At 42.3% G+C, this 22,627-nt stretch overlaps 1 protein-coding gene across 7 annotated transcripts in view; it reads left to right on the top strand.

Annotated features, from left to right (window-relative positions):
* LOC126470878 (inositol hexakisphosphate and diphosphoinositol-pentakisphosphate kinase) overlaps positions 1-22,627 on the top strand; it is a 591,274-nt gene that overhangs the window by 98,890 nt on the left and 469,757 nt on the right. For 6 of the 7 annotated variants that reach the window (XM_050098893.1, XM_050098898.1, XM_050098892.1 and 3 more), the window contains exon 2: positions 21,787-21,984. In XM_050098893.1, coding sequence (XP_049954850.1) covers positions 21,820-21,984 — 165 coding nt within the window. In that variant the 5' untranslated portion in view covers positions 21,787-21,819. Of the gene's footprint in view, positions 1-21,786; positions 21,985-22,627 lie in introns of those variants that run through there. The other variant, XM_050098896.1, reaches the window with a different exon arrangement.

The raw sequence follows: 22,627 nt of genomic DNA, 5'->3' as shown, positions 1-22,627 counted from the left end.
CCGACCTTGGGGAAGATGAGTTTGGATTCCGTAGAAATATTGGAACACGTGAAGCAATATTGACCCTACGACTTACCTTAGAAAATAGATTAAGGAAAGGCAAACCTACGTTTCTAGCATTTGTAGACGTAGAGAAAGCTTTTGACAATGTTGACTGGAATACTATCTTTCAAATTCTAAAGGTGGGAGGGGTAAAATACAGGGAGCGATAGGCTATTTACAATTTGTACAGAAACCAGATGGCAGTTATAAGAGTCGAGGGGCAAGAAAGGGGATCAGTGGTTCGGAAGGGAGTGAGACAGGGTTGTAGGCTATCCCCGATGTTATTTAATCTGTATATTGAGCAAGCAGTAAGGGAAACTTGGAAGAGCACTTGAACGGGATGAACAGTGTCTTGAAAGGATGATATAAGATGAACATCAACAAAAGCAAAACGAGGATAATGGAATTTAGTCGAATTAAATCGGGTGATGCTGAGGGAATTTGATTAGGAAATGAGACGCTTAAAGTAGTAAAGGAGTTTTGCTGTTTGGGGAGCAAAATAACTGATGATGGTCGAAGTAGAGAGGATATAAAATGTAGACTGGCAATGGCAAGGAAAGCGTTTCGGAAGAAGAGAAATTTTTTAACATCGAGTATAGATTTAAGTGTCAGGATGTCTTTTCTGAAAGTATTTGTATGGAGTGTAGCCATGTATAGAAGTGGAAACGTGGACGATAAATAGTTTAGACAAAAAGAGAATAGAAGCTTTCGAAATGTGGTGCTGCAGAAGAATGCTGAAGATTAGTTGGGTAGATCACATAACTAATGAGGAGGTGTTGAATAGAATTGGGGAGAAGAGGAGTTTGTGGCACAACTTGACTGGAAGAAGGGATCGGTTGGTAGGACATATTCTGAGACATCAAGGGATCACCAATTCAGTATTGGAGGGCAGCGCAGAGGGTAAAAATCGTAGAGGGATACCAAGAGATGAATACATTAAACAGATTCAGAAGGATGTAGGTTTCAGTAGGTACTGGGAGATGAAGAAGCTTGCACAGGATAGAGTAGCATGGAGAGCTGCATCAAACCAGTCTCTGGACTGAAGACAACAACAACAACAACTACTACTACTACTACTACTACTACTACTACTACTACTATTATTACTACTATGAAATTCTTAGTGAAAGAGTTACAGTTACTGATTTTGAAACAATGATACGAAATGTATTTAATACCAGAACAACAAAATTCTTAGACAAAGAAAAGTAAGTGTTTTAATATGAATATTAACTTACAGGTAATTCCCATTGGATTGGGTGTTTGCCATCACTGGCAATGCTGATGCTACTTAATGCTACTGATCGCATAATTTTTTGCCAAATAAACTGGTAGCACACACACGAGTGAGAACAACACAATCTAGCTGACCCCGCCATAGACGATTGCAGGATGATGGAGGAGGTATGGTTTATATACCTTCATTGATTCAGCATTAGCCAGTAGAAAGATAGTATCCTGAGGAGGTGCTGAATCAGTGAATGTATATAATCCATACCCTATGCACCCCCATCGTCATGCTGCTATCGTCTGCATGAGGTCAGCTCAATTGTGTTGGTCTTGCTTTTATGTGTGTGCTACCCAGGTTTCAAAAGGTTGCCTCCAGCTGACGCTTTTGTTTGGAGGTTAGCAGGGCTTCTGTTCTGTGTGCTGCACGAGGCGACTGGCACATGGTGAGGCTGCCTGTGGTCACGGCGCCCGAGTTGGCGTACTGTTCTCTCTTGGCATGTGGTACGGCCTGGCAGATGGCACGTGTTTTATAACCGAAGGATTCTTAACAGTGAAATTACGTGTGGTGAGTGTATCATGACAGTATTCCTTGCACGATCAGAATAAAAAAGCGATCGATTTAATTACTTCTTTTCGATATGTTGTACAAGACCTGCATCTTCTCAAACAGCAGAGAATGGTAAGCAAGAGATCCAACCACTGCGAATTGAATTTTATAAGTAAACAATATATCCTTTGCTGTGTAACTGAATTTCCAGTCATGAGATCCTCCCTCTCCAGCACGGACCCACCAGTTTCCAAATCAGGAGTGGGATGGGAGGGCTGAGGGATTTCTGAGAGGGCATCAGTTAATTAATTGATCGATTTAATTAATTAGTCAATCGAATCGATTGAGTGGGAGGGGCTATTCGAATAAGTAAGGCCTGAAAGTTTGCTTGTATCTGCGATGAGGAGGGGGATGGGTGGGGGTTTCTCAGAAGGGTGGATTATCCCCCGGAGGGTCATAAATCAGGGTTGCCACAACTTCTGGACATCAGGGAATTTCTAATGTCAGGAAAATCAGGGAAATTTGAAAAAAACTGGAAAATCTTGTTTTTTTTTTCCTCAGTAGATGAAATTGTTTATTGAGATGTAATGCATTGTCGCTGGCTGGGCGCAGCTTACTTACTCCCTCATTCTTACTGCATCTCCCCTTCTTACCACTGCCCCCAGCTTGCTGTCAGTGCTGCCATCACTTCTTGCAACTAGCCTAGCAACTACGTGTGAGAGACAGAGGCATGGGGAGTCGTTTGTTTGGATCTGATCCTCAGAAATTGTTAATGCAATGGTCGGAGACAGGGGTCGTGTGTGTATGAGTGAGTGTGTGAATGTGTGTGCGAGTGCTCTCGTTTTCTGACAAAGGCTGTGGCCGAAAATTTAGTTGGGAGAGTGTGATTGTCTTTTCTACGTGCCTGTCTGTGGCTCAGCGATCATCTTTATGGTGAGTTGCTACCTACCCTCATTAGTATTGATTCTCACAGTATTTGCGCATGTTATCTGTTGCGTGGATTGATCACCACAGTCTCATTTGATCAATGTAGTGTCTGTGACACGTTAATGGCTGGTAACGTGATTGGACCTCCATGATGGGCCAAAACCACAGGCCATTTCTGCCGAGTATCTCTGGGTCGCCGATTTGAAGCCCATTGTTTCCCAATAATGTGCGAGCCCTACCTGTCAGATCTGGTCTCGCCGATCTGCCTGCAGGCCGTGTGTGTGTGTGTGGGGGGGGGGGGGGGGGGGGTATGATGCGGCGAATTTTCATTGTTTATCCAAGATCCCAGGACTGCAATGCTTCTCGGCAGACTACAGGCCACGAGCTATGAATTCCAGGAATTGTGACTGTCGCACTGCCAGTAAATTGTACACTGCGGTGTTTTATAGACTTTTGTTTATACTAGTATATTTTGGCGCTTCAAAAATAATTTATGTATTAGAAGGTATGGAGGATGAGGAGGAAATTGTCAGTTGCTTGTGGTTTTAACGCTATGTACTGATATATTTCTCAAATGGGAAATCGGACAATACTTCTAAAATAAGGCACATAACACAGTGGGTAAGAAATGACAAAAATGAACATAGTGAAACGAATATTTTATTGGTGGTCATCTATAGTGTTGGTTTACACAACTCTTTCCTGCCTTATACATAGCCGGCCGAAGTGGCCGTGCGGTTAAAGGCGCTGCAGTCTGGAACCGCAAGACCGCTACGGTCGCAGGTTCGAATCCTGCCTCGGGCATGGATGTTTGTGATGTCCTTAGGTTAGTTAGGTTTAACTAGTTCTAAGTTCTAGGGGACTAATGACCACAGCAGTTGAGTCCCATAGTGCTCAGAGCCATTTGAACCATTTTGCCTTATACACTTCCTTCAGGAAGCCTACCTTTTTCTGAGTTTATTTCTGAAATCAGTGAAGGTATTTTAAATCTGTCTTGCAGCTCCAAGGAAATACGTATTTTTGTCACCAAATGTGTTTCGTTTTATTGAAATAAAAAAACAACACTGGTCTTAATGAAACACGTGTACCATTTGGATTGCCTTCTTCATCTAAAAACGGTACATTACAAAAGATGTTGATGTTAGTGCTTCAGATTTTTGCGCATCTGGGGAAAAATACAGAAGCCCTTACATTTATTTTGTGAACTTACATCTTTACTTATCCTTGAGATCTGAAAATTTGTCAGGGGAAAATGCTAAAACTTGTCTGAAAATCGGGGAAATATTTGGGAATCTCACTTGGGGAAACTTGTGAATCAACCCAAGGGGGTCACAAACCATTCAGCAAAACAATTGGTTAAGGGGACGGAGAATGGATCATAAATCAATCAAGTTTGCCCCTGAATGTATCCAACCTGCACTAACAAAATGCAATCTCGCCGGCTTTGCTCTGCTACTGCTTGTTACTATGTGAATCATACGGTAGTCTGTTCCCTGGTCAAATGACAGTATGTGTGTACGATTCTCCTGCGTGAACGATGTCATGAACGTGAAATTTAAAACTTCGACATCCGTTTTACTGTCTTCAGCTGTCACACCAGACTAGTCAACAAGTGACTGGATGGAAGTCTTAAAATCACGTAGCGATTTTACATATGACCAGAATTTTCTTGGGTTCTCTGCCAGATCTTTTGCTAAGGTATGACAGTGGTGGTACACCATCGCGCATAGACCTTTTCACAGATGCACGAATTGCTACTAACCTTTGCTTGATGTCATTTGCACGTTCTCTTTTGAACCGAAGTCAACAGCCTTTGCTTCCTCAGCAGTTTCCAAATCTCGTTTGTAAAGCATGATGAGTCTTTTCCGTCCTTCATCCACTTACTAGGCAGATAATTCTCCAGATCACGATTTACAAACTGCTTCAACTGTGCTTAGAGAGAGAAAGAGAGTGAGAGAGTAAGAGTGTATTTGGAGTAGGAAGCTGGGTGAAACTACAAATGAATATGAACAGCAACGAAATTGTGTACTGTAATTTTAATATATAACGCAAGGATATGCTGGACGCTAATGGTGACTGCATATTATCATAAAGCAACTGTGACTCTCCAGAGAGACTCTTGCAGATTCCGCATGTTAAATAATCCAGGTGAAGGTAAGTGTTAGAGGTGGGCGAAACACAATAATTTGATGCTTTCATAGGCCACTTGGCTCAAGAGCTGTAGTTTCAGAGGGCCTCAGAAAAACCTTGGAGAATATCACAAGTAATCATGCTATTGTAATCGGGGAAGACATAAACTTGCCTGCAACGGAATGAGTTATGATTAAAACTGGTTTCAGAGTCAGGAACCCATGAGAGATTTTCTGAGAAATACTTCGAGCACTTACAAAACTCTCTCATAATGTCAACACCTTAAATCTCTCAGTAATGAACAAACATGGACTTTCGAAACGGTAAACATAAAGGAGGGAATTACTGACCTTAAGACAGATATGGTATCAATGACGGCAAAAGTGGCAGGAAGCAAATTGCAGAGTATCTGAATAGTGAACATCAAATATTTAGCTCTGTGGATAAAAATGTGGAGTACAAATGGATAAAATTCAAAATCGTTGTGCTGTACCTCATAGACCTGTATGTACCGAGGATGGGTGGGAGAAATGGGACAGAGCCACTATTCATAACATGTAAGCTTTCACGGCCGGCGTCTTCATTAATTAAAACTACCGGGCTGAATTGCCGTGGTCCATATATAAAACTTCTCCTTCCTGACGTTTCGTTGCCTACTGCGGGCAACATCTAAGGTGAGTCGCCGACTCACCTTAGAAGATGTTGCCCGCAGTAGGCAAAGAAACGTCAGGAAGGAGAAGTAGTTTTATATATGGACCACGGCAATTCAGCCCGGAAGTTTTAATTAATGAGAGCCACTATTGTTCAATAGCCATATTAAAAAGTTGCTATGAAAGCAGAAAGGTTCATCACACATTTATGTAAAAGCGTAGTTGACTAACAAAATATGAGCAAAGTCAGATTGTAAGAAGAGCATTGTGAGAAATCTTCAATGAATATGAAAGTACAATTTTGCGAACTGTTCTTGTTGTGGTCTTCAGGCCAGAGACTGTATTGACGCAGACCTCCATGCTACTCTACCCTGTGCAAGCCTCTTTATCTCTGAATAACTACTGCAACCTACATCTTTCTGAATCTGTTTTCTGTATTCATCTCTTAGTCTCCATCTGTTTTTTACCTCCCACACTTCCCTCCAATGCTAAATTGGTGATCCCTTGATACCTCAGAACATGTCCTACCGACCGATCCCTTCTTCTAGTCAAGTTATGCCACAATGCGCTCTTCTCTCCAATTCTGTTCAGTACTTCCTTATTAGTTACGTGATCTGTCTATCTAATTTTCAGAATTCTTCTGTTGCACCACGTTTCGAAAGCTTCTATTCTCTTATTGTCTAAACTAGTTATCGTCCACGTTTCATTTCCACACATGGCTACACTCCATACAAAAACTTTCAGAAACGACTTCGTAACACTTAAATCTATACTCGATGTTAAAAAATTTCTCTTCTTCAGAAACACATTTCTTGCCATTGCCAGTCTACATTTTATATCGTCCCTACTTTGACCGTCATCAGTTATTGTGCTTCCCGAATAGCAAAATTCATTTACTACTTTAAGTGTCTCATTTCCTAATCTAATTCCCTCAGCATCACCTGACTTAATTCGACTACATTCCATTATCCTCGTTTTGATTTTGTTGATGTTCATCTTATATCCTCCATTCAATCCACTGTCCATTCCGTTCAACTTCTCTTCCAAGTCCTTTGCTGTCTCTGACAGAATTACAATGTCGTCGACAAACCTCAAAGTTTTTATCTCTTCTCCATGGATTTTAATTCTTACTCCAAATTTTTCTTTACCCCCCCCCCCTCTACCTTTTACTGCTTGTTCAATATACAGATCGAATAATAGTAGGAATAGGCTACAACCCTGTTTCACTCCCTTCTCAACCACAGTTTCCCTTTCGTGCTCCTATAACTGCCGTTTGGTTTCTGTACGAGCTGTAAATAGCCTTTCGCTCCATCTATTTTACCCCTGCCACCTTCAGAATTTGAAAGAAATTTCCAGTCAACATTGTCGAAAACTTTCTCTAAGTGTACTAATGCTAGACTTAAGTTTGTTTTTCCTTAATCTATCTTCTAAGATAAGTCGCAGGGTCAGTATTGCCTCGCATGTTTCTACATTTCTTCTGAATCCAAACTGATCTTCCCTGTGGTTGGCTTCTACCAGTTTTTCCATTCTTCTGTAAAGAATTTGTGTTAATATTTCACAACCATGACTTATTAAACTGATAGTTCGGGAATTTTCATTCCTGTCAACAACTGCTTTGTTTGGAATTGGAATTACTACATTTTTCTTGAAGTGTGAGGGTATTTCGCCTGTCTCATACACCTTGCACACCAGGTAGAAGAGATTTGTCGTGGTTGGCTCTCCCAAGGCTATTAGTAGTGCTGACAGAATATCGTCTACTCTCGAAGCCGTGTTTTGACTAAAAGTCTTTTCAGTGTTCTGTCAAAATCTTTTCGCTGTATCATATCTTCCCCCTCATCTCCATTTATGTCCTTTGCATTCCTATAATATTGCCTTCGAGTTTATCTCCCATGTATTGACACTCCATATACTCCTTCCACCTTTCAGCTTCCCCTTCTTTGCTTACGACTGGTTTACCATCTGAGCTCATATTCATACAGCTACTTCTCTTTTCCCCAAAGGCCTCTTGATTTTTCCTATAGATGGTATATTTTTCCCGTAGTGAAATATTCTTCTACATCCTCACATTTGTCCTCTAGCTATTCCTGCTTAGTAATTTTGCATTTTCTGTCAATCTCATTTTTTAAACATTTGTGTTCCCTTTCGCCTGCTTCATTTGTTGTATTTTTAAATTTTCTCCTTTCATCAGCTAAGTTTACTATCTCTTGTGTTAAACAATGATTTGTATAAGACCTTGTCTTTTACCAATTTTATCCTTTGCAGTCTTCACTACATATTTCCTGTCCCCTGTTCTATCGAACTGTTGCCCAGTGCTCCCTCTGAAGTTCTCAACAACCTCTGGTTCTTTCAACTTGTCCAGGTCCCATCTCCTTTATTTTCAGTTTTAATGTGCAGTTCATAATTAATACATTGTAGTCAGAGTCCACATCTGCCCCTGGAAATGGCTTACAATTTAAAATATGTATCCTAAATTTCTGTCTAATCAATCAGTCTGAAACATTCTCGTGTCTCCGGGTATCTTCCAGATATACAATCTTCTTTTATGATTCTTAAACCAAGTGCTAGCGATGATTAAATTATGTTCTGTGCAAAATTCTACCAGGGGACATCCCCTTTCATTCTTTTCCCTCAGTCCTTATTCACCTACAATTTTTCCTTCTCTTTGTTTTGCTGCTGCGGAATTCTAGTTTTCTACTACGGAATTCCAGTCCCCCATCGCAATTAAATTTTCGTCTCGCTTAACCAACTGAATAATTTCTTTTATCTCTTCATACCTTCCTCCAATCTCCTTACCTGCGGAACTAGTTGTCATACAAACTTGTACTACTGCGGTAGGTGTGGGCTTCGTGTGTATCTTTGTACGTCAATGTGTTAACTGTGCTGTTCATAGTAGGTTACCCACGATGCTATTTTCTTATTCGTTATTAAACCCATTCCTGTATTACCTGTGTTTAATTTTTCATTTATAACCCTGACCAGAAGTCCTGTTCCTCCTACCACCGAACTTCATTAACTCCCCCTATATGCAGCTTCAACCTATCCATTTCCCTTTTTAGATTTTCTAACTTACCTGTCCGGTTAAGGGATCTAACATAACTCACTTCATTCCGTGGAATGTCCGTTTTCTTTCTCCTGATGACAACATCCTTCTGAGTAGTCCCTGCCCGGAGATCCGAACGGAGGACTACTTTAACTCTGGCTTATTTTACCCAAGAGGACACTGTCATCGTTTAACGATACAGTAGAGCTGCATGTCCTCGGAAAAAATTACGGTTGTAGTTTTACGTTTCTGCAGTTTTGGTTGACGTTGCGAGGCCAGGTCAAGTCAACCATCTAGACTGTTGCCCCTGCAATTACAGGAAAGGCTGCTGCCGCTTTTAAGGATCTGCTTATTGGCTTTATAGATGACCAATACTTCTAAAGAATTTTTTTGCCAACTGATATGACCAACATCTGTAGAAGTTCTGGTCATACGTGAAGTCAGTAGGCAGATCGAAATCAGCTACAGTTACAGAGACACCATACTGGTACTGAAACCGTAGCAACATAGAGAAAGCCGAAATACTGAATCTGATCTTCCGAAATTGTTTCAGTGCGGAAGGTAATACAGATCCTCGCTCAATAATCACACGAGCAATGGAATGGCACGTGAGAAGTAATGCGGAATAGAAAGTTGACTAAAATCACTCGACAGTGGAAAGGCATCTGGACAGGGTTAGACACCTGTGATGACCTTCACAGGTTATATGAAAGAACTTGCTTCTCTTCTTACGGCAGTTTGTGGTAGGTCGCTGGAGCAAGCAAGAGTACTTCACAGTTTAAAGAAAGTGCAGTTGATTTCTATTTTGAAGAAGAGGGTATTGGACAGATGCACATAATTATAGGTTTACATTGGTGATGTCGATCATTGTACAGTTATGGATCATTTTTATGCTCTCACACTATTGCCGTTTAGGAGAAAGTAAATCCGACCTATAATAGTAGACACGGGTTCCGCAAACAGATTTCGTGAAACTCTGCTTCATGTAATTGTGCACGAGATCCAGAACGCCGTAGATGGTGCTCGGGTCGATTCCAGGTTCTTCGACTTTTTTGAAGGCATTTGATACATATGCACGTTTCAGCTTAGTGAAGAATATACTGCGTTTCGGGCCAGATTTGTGTCTGGATACGTTACATCTTAGTAGGCGGAACTCGATACGTTCGTAACGGGACAAAATTGACAGAAGCTAATTTTGGGGACACCGTCATAATGTTAAAAGACAATTACATTTTGCAACATACATAAATGATCAAGTGGATAATATCAGAAGCTCTGTTGGACTTATACGTGGGCAGTGCTATTAATTGTAGGAAGGTCGTCTGATCACCGAGACCGTAGTGAAATTTGAGAATTCTGCAGAAGGTCGATAAATAATCGGTGCAGAACGTATTAATCGATTCCGAATACAAATGAAAGTAATATATTGCACTTAAAGAGGCAAAGATACTTGTTACTTTTAGATTATACACCGAAGCGCCAAAGAAACTGGTATAGGCATGCACGCATATTCAAATGCAGAGATAAGGCAATACGGCTCAGTTGTTAAATAGGTTACTGCTTCTGCAATGACTGGTTATCAAGATTTAAGTAAGTTTGTACGTGGTGTTACAGTCGGTGCACGGGCAATGGGGCACAGAATCTCCGCGGCAGCGATGAAGTGGGGATTTTCCCATACGATCATTTCACGAGTGTACCGAGAATATCAGGAATCAGGTTCATCATCAGATCTCCGACATCGGTGCGTCCGAAAAGGATGCTGCAAGAACGGGACCGACGACGACTGGAGAGTATCGTTCAACGTGACAGAAGTGCAACCCTTCCGCAAATTGTTGCAGACTACAGTGTTGGGCCATGAACAAGTGTTGGTTGGTTGTTTTGGGGAAGGAGACCAGACAGCGTGGTCATCGGTCTCATCGGATTAGGGAAGGATGGGGAAGGAAGTCGGCCGTGCCCTTTCAGAGGAACCATCCCGGCATTTGCCTGGAGTGATTTAGGGAAATCACGGAAAACCTAAATCAGGATGGCCGGACCCGGGATTGAACCGTCGTCCTCCCGAATGCGAGTCCAATGATGAACAAGTGTCAGCGTGCGAATCATTCAACGAAACATCATCGATACGGGCATTCGGAGCCGAAGTCCCACTCTTGTACCCTTAATGATTGCATGACACAAAAGCTTTGCACCTCGCCTGGGTCCGTCAACACCGACATTGGACTGTTGATGACTGGAAACACGTTGCCTCGTCGGACGAGCCTCGTTTCAAATTGTATCGAGCGGATGGACGTGTATGGGTATGGAGACAACCTCATGAATCCATGGACACTGCATGTCAAAAATGGTTCAAATGGCTCTGAGCACTATGGGACTTAACATCTGAGGTCATCAGTCCCCTAGAATTTAGAACTGCTTAAACCTAACTAACCTAAGGACATCACACACATCCATGCCCAAGGCAGGATTCGAACCTGAGACTGTAGCGGTCGCGCGGTTCCAGACTGAAGCGACTAGAACTGCTCGGTCACAACGGCCGGCTCATTGCACGTCAGCAGGGGACTGTTGAAGCTGGTGGAGGCTCTGTAACGATGTGGACGTGTGTACTTGGAGTGACATGTGACCCCTGATACGTCTAGATACGACTCTGAAGGTGACACGTACCTAAGCATCCTGTCTGATCACCTGCGTCCATTCATGTCCATTGTGCATTCCGACGTACTTGGGCAATTCCAACAGGACAATGCGACTCCCCGCACGTCCAGAACTGCTACAGAGTGTCTCCAAGAACACTCTTCTGAGTTTAAACACTTCCGCTGGCCACAAAACTCCCCAGACGTCATCATTGTACGCCTTGCAACGTGCTGTTCACAAGAGATCTCCACCCCCTCAGACTCTTACGGATATGTGGACAGCCCTGCAGGATTCATGATATCAATTCCCTCCAGCACTACTTCAGACATTAGTCGAGCCCATGCCATCTCGTGTTGCGGCATTTCTGTGTGCTCGTGGGGGCCCCACACGATATTAGGTAGGTGTACCAGTGTCTTTGGCTCTTCGGTGTGTTATTGGTAACATATCACTGCAAACGGTAATGAGTTTGCAATACCTAGGAGTGATTATCTGGATTTTATTTTATTTCGTGTTCCATAGGTCTAATTGTGTTGGGTTCACAAGGACGTGGAACGAGTCAGTTTTTTACAAATACAATATGATAATCTTATAGCATATATAGGCATTTGAGTACATAATTATATAAAAATATATACAGTAAATTCTGTGAGCAGCAGTACAGAAAAAGACAATACAGATTTTCTTAGAATCATGAAAGCACTACAGAAGAAAAGATACATAGCACAAACAGATGCAGAGCTCAAGTTAAATAACATTCTTTTTTGGCATGATGTCAACTTGTATTATATAATATTAAAATTTTTCAATGTATTTATTTAAAAATTCATCTAGACTGTAAAAGGCTTTTTCTGTCAGAAATATTTTTAGTGGTTTCTTAAACTATCTTGTTATGAATCTCTGGCTTTATTTGAGGAGGAAGAGCATTGACGAGTTTTGTTCCAGTGTAGTGGACACCCTTTTGCGCCAAGCTGAAATTTCTGTGCTCGCTGTGTGTCATTCTTCCTTCGTGTATTATGCTCATGATAATTACTGTTTGGTTGAAATATCTCTATATTTTTACAGACAAAACACATGAGAGAGAAAATATATTAGAATATGGTTGTGTATATTTTAAGTTTTCGAAACCTATTTCTACATGAGTCTCTTGGCAGCAGTCCACACGCACATAACTCTTAAAGCTCGCGTCTGAGCAATGAACACTTTCCTTGCTAATGGCTGGTTGCTCCAAAAAATTATACCGTATTCAATGAGTGAGTGAAAATAGCCATAGTATGCCACTTTTGCAGTGTTAGGTTCAACACATGTAGTGACAACCCATAAAGCATACGTAGAAGAGCTAAGCGTCTTACAGATATCTATTATATGCGAAGACCAGTTCATTTTCTTGTCAATGTGCACTCCAAGAAATTTTGTTTCCATTCCTTCTGTTGGTTGATTACCACATATCACACTTATCTGTCTCTCTTTTTCTGTTTTTGTACAGAACTGAATAAAGCTGGTCTTACGGGAATTTAATGAGAGACCATTCACCTTGAACCAATTCACCACATCTGAGAGTATGTGATTAATGGATTCCTCAAGATTACTCTCTGTTCTACTGCTCATAAAAATTGTGGTATCAGCAGCAAATAACGTAAATTTACACGGCAGGCTTGTACATGATGGTAGAGCGTTTATAAAAATCAGGAATAATAGTGGCCCAAGAATTGACTCCTGAAGCTCTCCACATGTAATGGAACTCCATTCAGAATGTGAGGAAACATAACATACTCCACCTGAGCTATTCAAGACAACTTTTTGTTTTCTGTCTGGGAGATATGACTGTAACCAGTTCCCTGCAACACCACTTATTCTTACTAATTTTGCTTTTTGCAAGAGAATCTGGTGATCAACACAGTCAAACGCTTTAGACAAATCTCAGAAGATACCAACTGCTAGCATATTCTCGTTAAGGGTTTCCAGGACTTCATTTGCAAGTGCATAGGTTGCATCTTCTGTTGAATGGCCCTTATGAAAGCCAAATTGGCTCTTGCTGAGAACTCCATTCATCATGAGATGATCAGTAATTCTTACATGTATTAGCTTTTCTAGGATTTTAGAGAAAGCTGTCAGGAGTGACCTAAAATGGAATGATCACATACAAGTAGTTGTAGGAAAAACTGGTGCCAGGGGGGTCCATTGGAAAAGTCTTAAGGAAGTGTAATTCATCCACAAAAGAAGTGACTTCACAAAATACCAGATTTATTATGGGATCATGTAGTAAGTGCAAGGTTGTTACAGAGATCATCAACAAACTGCAGTGGCAAACACTATGAGAGGAATGGTGCGTCGTGGAGAGGTGTTGAAACGCCAACTGTAAAGTGGATCGTAAGCGAAACATATGAAATATTTTGCAGGCATCTGTCTAGTAGCACATATACTGGGTGGTCCCTTGATAGTGACCGGGCCAAATATCTCACGAAATAAGCGTCAAACGAAAAAACTACAAAGAACGAAACTTGTCTAGCTTGAAGGGGTAAACCAGATGGCACTATGGTTGGCCCGCTAGATGGCGCTGCCATAGGTCAAACGGATATCAACTGCGATTTTTTAAATAGGAACCCCCATTTTTATTACATATTCGTGTAGTACATAAAGAAATATGAATGTTTTAGTTGGACCACTTTTTTCGCTTTGAGGTAGATGGCGCTGTAATAGTCACAAGCATATGGCTCACAATTTTAGACGAACAGTTGGTAACAGGTAGGTTTTTTAAATTAAAATACAGAACGTAGGTACGTTTCAACATTTTATTTCGGTCGTTCCAATGTGATACATGTACATTTGTGAACTTATCATTTCTGAGAACGCATGCTGTTACAGCGTGGTTACCTGCAAATATCCCATTAATGCTATAAATGCTCAAATTGATGTCCGTCAACCTCAATGCATTTCGCAATACGTGTAACGACATTCCTCTCAACAGCGAGTAGTTCGCCTTCCGTAATGTTTGCACATGCATTGACAATGCGCTGACGCATGTTGTCAGATGTTGTCGGTGGATCACGATAGCAAATATCCTTCAACTTTCCCCACTGAAAGAAATCTGGGTACGTCAGATCCGGTGAACGTGCGGGCCATGGTATGGTGCTTCGACGACCAATCCACTTGTCATGAAATAAGCTATTCAGTACCGCTTCAACCGCAAGCGAGCTATGTGCCGGATATCCATCATGTTGGAAGTACATCGCCATTCTGTCATTCAGTGAAACATCTTGTAGTAACATCGGTAGAACATTACCAAGGAAATCAGCATATATTGCACCATTTAGATTGCCATCGATAAAATAGGGGCCAATTATCCTTCCTCCCATAATGCCGCACCATACATTAACCCGCCAAGGTCGCTGATGTTCCACTTGTCGCAGCCATCGTGGATTTTCCGTTGCCCAGTAGTGCATATTATGCCGGTTTACGTTACCGCTGTTGGTGAATGACGCTTCGTCGCTAAGTAGAACGCGTGCAAAAAATCTGCCATCGTCCCGTAATTTGTCTTGTGCGCAGTGGCAGAAATGTACACGACGCTCAAAGTCGTCGCCATGCGATTCCTGGTGCATAGAAATATGGTACGGGTGCAATCGATGTTGATGTAGCATTCTCAACACCGACGTTTTTGAGATTCACAATTCTCGCGCAATTTGTCTGATACTGCTGTGCGGATTAGCCGCGACACCAGGTAAAACACCTACTTGAGCATCATCATTTGTTGCAGGTCATGGTCGACGTTTCACATGGGCTGAACACTTCCTCTTTCCTTAAATAACGTAACTATCCAGAGAACGGTCCGGTCACTTGGATGATGTCCAGGATACCAAGCAGCATACATAGCACACGCCCGTTGGGCATTTTGATCACAATAGCCATACATCAACACGATAATGACTTCCGTAATTGGTAAACGGTCCATTTTAACACGGGTAATGTATCACGAAGCAAATACCGTCCGCACTGGCGGAACGTTACGTGATACCACGTACTTATGCGTTTGTGACAATTACAGCGCCATCTATCACAAAGCGAAAAAAGTGGTCCCACTAAAACATTCATATTTCTGTACTTACTACATGAATATGTAATAAAAAAGGGGGTTCCTATTTTAAAAAATGCAGTTCTTATCGGTTTGACCTATGACAGCGCCATCTAGCGGGCCAACCATAGCGCCATCTGTTTTCCCCCTTTAAGCTAGACAAGTTTCGTTCTTTGTAGTTTTTTCGTTTGACGCTTATTTCGTGAGATATTTGGCCCGGTCACTATGAACGGACCACCCAGTATATCTGCCACTAGACAGATGCCTGTCGAGTCAAAACAGTCATTAGCAGGCATCGTCAGTCACCTACTGTGGTCCAGTTGTTAGGCTATCTCAAGAATGCACAGCCCTACCTGGACAGGCTTGTAACTGATACGGCAGCACCGAAAAGTAATTAATGTAGATTAATGAAATTTCCAGAATAGATTTGTCTAGGTGATATATTTAAACTGATCAATATTGCAAGGTCACAAATTAATATAAGCGCGAGATAAGCCATTGCAAATAAGAAATGCTGGTACGTTAATAACTGGTGCAACCGGCAGATTGTTGACTGCAAGCATACAAGTGTGCATGCATTGTGTTGTACAGGTGCTAGATGTCAGTTTGTGGGACGGAGTTCCATGCGCGTTGCACTTGGTCGGTCAACACAGTTCGTGCTGTTTGTGCATGACACAGATTTCGTCCGATGATGCCCCTTATGTGCTCGATTGGAAACACATCTAGTCGAGCAGACCAAGGCAGCATGTCGACATTCTATAGAACATGTTGGGTGACAACAGCAGTATGTGGGCGAGCGTTATCCTGTTATAAAACACCCTCTGGAATGCTGTTCATGAATGACAGCACAACAGCTCGAATCACCAGATTGAAGTGCTGATTTGCAGTCAGGGTGCGTGGGCTAACCACGAGAGTGGTCCTGTTGTTAAACGAAATTACACCCCAGACAATAATTCCAGGTGTAGGTCCAGTGTGTCTAGCAAGTTGGTTGCAGGCCCTCAACTGGCCTCATCCTCGCCAACACACAGCCATCACTGGTACAGAGGTAGACCCAGCTTTCATCAGAAAACACAACAGACCTCCGTCCTGCCCTCCAATGAGCTCTCGCTTCACACCACTCAAGTCACAATTGGCAGCGTTTTGGGGTTAGTGGAATGCTCGCTACATGGTGCCTGGCTCATAGCTCTACCCGAAGTAACGTATTTGTAACAATTCGACGTCATTGTGGTGACAACTGCTGCTCAAATTGCTGCTGCAGATGCAGGTCAATGCGCCAGAGCCATACACCGAACACCATGGTCATGCCTCTCGGAAGTGCCACGTGGCCAACTGGAGCCCTGTCGTCTTGCGACTGTGCATTCTCGTGGCCACCACTTCCAGCAGTCATGTACAGTGGCTACATTCCTGCCAAGTCTTACTGCAAAAATCACAGAAGGAACATCCAGCTTCTCATAGCCCAATTACATGACCTCGTTCAAATTCAGTGAGGTATTGATAATGGCGTCTCTGTCGCCTGAAAGGCATTCTTGACTAACATTAGCTCTATGTTCCCCCCAGGGCGCTCACCACTCTATAATAGGCTTATACTTGGCTACCACTGGGCCCCAACTTGGGCAGCCCCTCTTCCCTTTCCGTGCTGCATATCTGTCCACCTGCTATTCTTTTTCCCCTTCCTTGGGGAGCATGTCTTGGGTATTTTCTGAAATGTTCTCTGAAGTTTCGGTAGCTCGGAACTGGAACTGTCCCTCTCTTGTTGTTTTTTTCTTCTTCTTGCGCCATCTCCTCCCCTTCCTCCACTTCGCCTTTTGTATTCTCTCTTTGTTTCATCTTCCTCCCTGTGTGCTCCCGAAGGCTGGCCCAATGTTTTATACATAACAGATGACTGGGTAACGCGTAATTCCCAGCCCCTGGTCGACAGGTATGGTTCACATGCATGTACCCCCCTCGTACTGGCTAGGCCCAGGGAGGGGTGATTGCCTGAACTTGTCAGACACCTTTGGCCAGGACAATGCGGTGCCTCAAGGCTGTGTCCTGAGTGTCATCATCTTTGCTGTAGCCATTAACTCTAGTATGGACTGTCTCCTGCCAGGAATCTCAGCTCCCTTTTTGCCGATGACTTGCCATCTATTGCAGCTCTCCACGGACTTGTCTCCTTGAGCAGTGTCTTCAGCATTGCTTTGATCGCTTTTACTCGTGGAGCATCGGCAGTGGCTTATGCTTTTCCACTGACCAAACTGTTTGTATGAATTTTTGGCGACACATTGGGTGTCTTTACATCTAGGGCATGTTGCTCTTCCATTCACTGTAACTACAGAATTCCTAAGGCTCATGGTTGGTAGGAAACTTTCTTGGTCCTCCCATGTGTCGTACCTGGCCGCACAATGTACATAGTTCCTCAGTGTCCTACATGTCCTAAATGGTACTTCCTGGGGAGCAGATCAGACCATCCTCCTCCATTTACACCAGTTCCTTCGTCGTTGTGAACTTGACAACGGGTATTTCGTTTATTCATATGCATGTCCGTCCATCTTATACTGTCTTAACACAATCTACCATTGTGGAATACATTGGCCACCAACACCTTTTGCAGTAGCCTGGTTGAGTGTGTCTATGCAGCAACTGCTGAACTATCACTGTCATACCAGCATCCACATGCCATTTGTCTTCCATGCCAGGCCACTCATCTTATGCCCCCTTTGTCGATGACTCCCTTCTTCTCTGTTACCTCTTGGAATTTGCTTTTGGCTATTGCTCCTACAGTTTAGCTTTGAGATACCTGCCACATTCCCAGTGGGCGTGAGCCCTTCACTGCCTTGGCTTCACGGGGCAACCCTTGTTCACCGTGGACTTCATTTGCTTCCCAAGGACACTACTCGAAATTCAGCCTATTGCTGTAAGTTTCTCGACCTTCACCCGCAACTTAGTGATAGCACCTTTGTGTACACTGATTGTTCTAAGATTGACCGTGATGTTGGGTGTGCCTTCGTTATTGACATCGACCATTTTCATAATCGGCATCCAGAACATTACTCGATTTTTACAGCAGAGCTTTTCACCCTCTCTCAGGCCACCCAGTACATCCAGCAAGCCAGGCTTTTTAATTGTCATATTCTCCAATTCTCTCAGCGCCCTTCAGAGCCTCTGTGTGATGTACACAGTCCATCCCTTAGTGCAACGGGTCCAAGAAACCTTGCACTTGCTCACTGTTGAGGGAGTCCTCTTACCTTGGCCTGCTAGCTCTTCTGTTCCCGTGGATGATCTCTGTGTTGCTGTCTGTTGACAGACGGTGTCACTTTGGCATCACCACTGGTCTTCTCTTCATGGGAACAAGCTTCAGGGAATTAAACTTCCCCAACAGTTTGACTGACCACCTCTCGGCTCTCTCATCGCAAGATCAAACAAATGGCTCTGAGCACTATGCGACTTAACTTCTGAGGTCATCAGCCTCCTAGAACTTAGAACTAATTAAACCTAACTAACCTAAGGACATCACACACATCCATGCCCGAGGCAGGATTCGAACCTGCGACCGTAGCGGTCGCTCGATTCCAGACTAGCGCCTAGAACCACACGGCCACTCCGGCCGGCATCGCAAGATTATTTTAGTTAGCATTTTGGCTATTTGTGTCAGAAGAAGGTACAATAAACAGTGTATTATGTTTGTTTCAAATATTTGTGAATTAAACTGTTTCCAAATTTTGGCCACTTGTCACTGATGAACTTCTTATTGGACTGGAGCACACACTAACTCACTACACACTGCCTGGAGCACCCATCAACATTAAGTCAATAACCCCAACAGAATTATAAAAATTAAAGTTTTCTTACCTTCGTGCTTCAACTTACACTGTATTGTCCTCACACTGGACATGTTGCAAACCAGTTCCATTATCACGTAGTATATATACAGGGTATACGAAGAGAAACTCTGAAAGTTTTTTTTTAGAAACATTCGATATGCAAACCATGAGAGACCCGGCAGACATCAATATGGTAATCGAATTCTTGCCATACCCGTCCCAGTATGGCATCGTCGACTGTGGCAGTCGCTTCCCATATTGTCTCCCGCAGCTCTGCTACATCACGTAGTAGAGGCGGCACTTACACCACATCTTTAATGTGTCCCCACAGAAAAAAGTCACACGGAGTGAGATCTGCTGATCGGGGAGACCATTTCATGAAACAGCTATCTCCTGTAGCACGGCCGATCCATCGATACGGCAGCTCCGTGTTGAGGTACCCACGAACTTCACGATGAAAATGGGGTGGAGCCCCATCCTGCCGAAAGATGAACGGACAGTCTGATTACATTTGAGGCATCAGCCATTGCTGCAACATGTCTAAGTAGGAATATCAAGTGATAGTGCTCTCAGCGAAGAAGAATGGCCCGTACAGTTTTCGACGTGACAAGGCACAAAAAACATATACCTTTGGGGAATCACACTCAAATTCAATGCATTTGTGTGGATACTTTGTACCCCAAATTTGACAATTATACCTGTTCCCTTTCCCATTAGTGTGAAAAGTGGCTTTGTCGCTAAAAATTAAACAATCAATAATGCCATCCCCATCGTTATTCAATTGTAACTGCGAACAAAACTGAAAACGCTTGTCTTTGTCGTCGTCATTGAGCTTCTGCACTAGCTTAAATTTGAATGGTTTCATAGACAGCTTCTGTCGCAGGACTTCCCACACAGTCATTGGAGCCATTTCGAGTTCACGGGATGCACGACGCACCGATTACTGTGGACCCCCTTATGAATGTCACTTGTACGCGCTCCACACTCACTTAACCCATACTAGGACGTCCGCATCTCTTTGCCGGGCACAAGCAACCCGTCATAATGAATTTGTTGTGCCAGTGGTAAATGACCTTCCTTGTTGGTGGCTTCTAACCCTACTTGGTTTTAAACATCCGTTGAACAGCTGTAGCACACTTGCTTTGTCGGACTCCAACAACATAAAGCTCGCTCCGCACCTGAACCCGCCATGTTTGCGACTAGCGCTGACTATCGACAAATTACCTAACTACGCTGAAAAAAAAAAACAAAACAAAAAATAACCTTTCAGGGTTTCTCTTCAAAGTGACATATGTATGGTACCTGTAGAATGTTTGGTTTTTGTGCAATAAATAATTGAAAGTGTTCCCGGACTTTATGTACACCCCGTATATCAACTATTATATAGACTGCCCAAATACTCATTAAACACTGTAATTTGAATTGCCAGCTATTTGTATGAGGGGACTTCCAAAAGTAAGCTACATGACATCCCATGCTAAGACCATAACGCAACAAGAGTGTCAAATGTTCTTTGTTTCTGCAGACATAGCTCTGCTGCAGTACAGATAAAGGTGCATCACAGTGTGGCAGTGAAATGACGTGGCAACAAGAAGTGTACTCCATATTTAAAGTATGTGGGACAGTATGATTATTATGAGTAAAAAGATGCAAACAGAAACAATTTGAAATTCTGGCAGTATATGGACGAAATGAAATGTCACATCCAGTCATAGGGAAATGGTGCCGACAATTCGACCAAGTCCGAACAAATGGAGTTGATGCCAATCGGGAAGTAAGGCCATCAATGTTGACCACAGATGATAATGTGGAGGCATTCATGGGTCCGATTTCCAGCAATCAATGATTTTCCAATGATGAGCACTTTAGTGGCTCAGTAACTGAGGAACGGATTTCTATTGTCGGGGAATTGAATGGTGTGTAGAACTTCCTGGCTGTTCTTTACAGAGACTTGGTAACTATATTGAAAAAATAGTCCCATATATCTGTGTCCCTTTGAAGTATAGTGTAGCATTCAGGAAAAGTTATTTGGCCCGCCTTAATAATGTAGAACTTACTTTTGGAACTCCATAAATTTGCGAGTCAACCCTCTCCACTGGCCCCCTACCCCCACCTTTCATTTCACCCGTAACTCATGCTAGTCAGGTAGAATGCTAAGAAGAGAGAGATCACCGCCCCCCCCACCCTACTTATAGTTCCTTTTTCTTCTCACAATGTTTGCTAAAGTGAAAATGCTGAATGGCGCCATTAAAATGTAGGTGCGCGCGCGCACACACACACACACACACACACACACACACACACACACACACACACTACACACACACACGTATGTTCACCTGGCCTGATCTTTAAGTTGTCTCAGTAGTTCATCTCATTATCACAAAAAAACGATGTTAAAAAAATCTTAAAAAAATTACGCAGAAACAAAAAGAATTTTAATCTGTCATGCGATGAACAATCATACTCACTAATACAGTCAAACATATAAAGTTTAAATTTTATAGTCTCTGCTTGAAATAAGTTCTTGCAGTAACACAGAGGCAGCAAAGAAAGTTAAAACAGTTATAGAGGAAATTGTGAAGTCAGAAAGCAGCTAGATATTCTCCCCAATTGTTTTCTTAAGTCTTTAATATTAAATAAGTGTAGAAAAGAAATTAGTGAAAACTGTTGTACATTCATGATACAAAGATTTTCCATGTCTGTTAATGTTGACGTTTGTTCAGGTTACATGGCTCAGCCCGTGAGCAGTCCCAACCATGTCCTATACTGAGCTCGAACATGGTTACCAGGGGCTGAGAAATTCAAGGAATCCTCTTTATTGCGAAGAACCAGAAGGTGCCGGCGGTGGTGGTGCTGGTGGTGGGGTTGGTGTTGGCGTTGGTGTTAGTGCTGGTGGTGGAGTTAGAGCTGTGAAAACGTGGGTAAGTGTCAACAATTTTTTTACTGTCGCAATACAATTAAATATATAATAAATAGTAGATAAGTAATTGTTATGAAGTTAGGAATACCTCATGGAATTACTGAACATTTTATGTAGAATTTAAATGTAATGAATGCATTTTTTTTAAATCTGAAAGTTGTTGTTAATTATTTGTTATTCCATCTTCCTATTGGATGCTTCACAGGTGATGACTAAACAGCTATTTCAAATCTAGATATTTATCAGTTAAGGGAATTTAATAAGTAATACAGTGAAAATCATGTAAATCAACAGAGTAAAATAAGAAATAGAAACTAATATTTGGGTAGAAGGCTTACTAACGTGAGTAGAGTACAATGATTTGTAGTTGGAAAATTATGTATGATATTATTGAACAGCAAACTCTGCTGTAAAATGATAAACTGTATGGTGACAGTTTTGCTTCTTTCTACTTTCAGCCCTTCTTGGGACCATGAGCCAATTTCAAATATTTATCTTTCTTTGTTCCTTTCTTTTTTTATCCTTCATTGTTTCACTCTGATTCTTTTTCATTTTTTCAGACCATTTTCTGTATGATTTCTAGTCATTCTGGCCTTTTAGACCATTCATTTTTGAAACTTCCCCCCCTAAACATTTCTCTCCAT

The sequence above is a fragment of the Schistocerca serialis genome, chromosome 3 (assembly GCF_023864345.2).
Source record: "Schistocerca serialis cubense isolate TAMUIC-IGC-003099 chromosome 3, iqSchSeri2.2, whole genome shotgun sequence".
NCBI lineage: Eukaryota > Metazoa > Arthropoda > Insecta > Orthoptera > Acrididae > Schistocerca > Schistocerca serialis.
The sequence above is the reverse complement of the archived record's forward strand: the minus strand, read 5'-3'. Positions and strand labels throughout refer to the sequence as shown.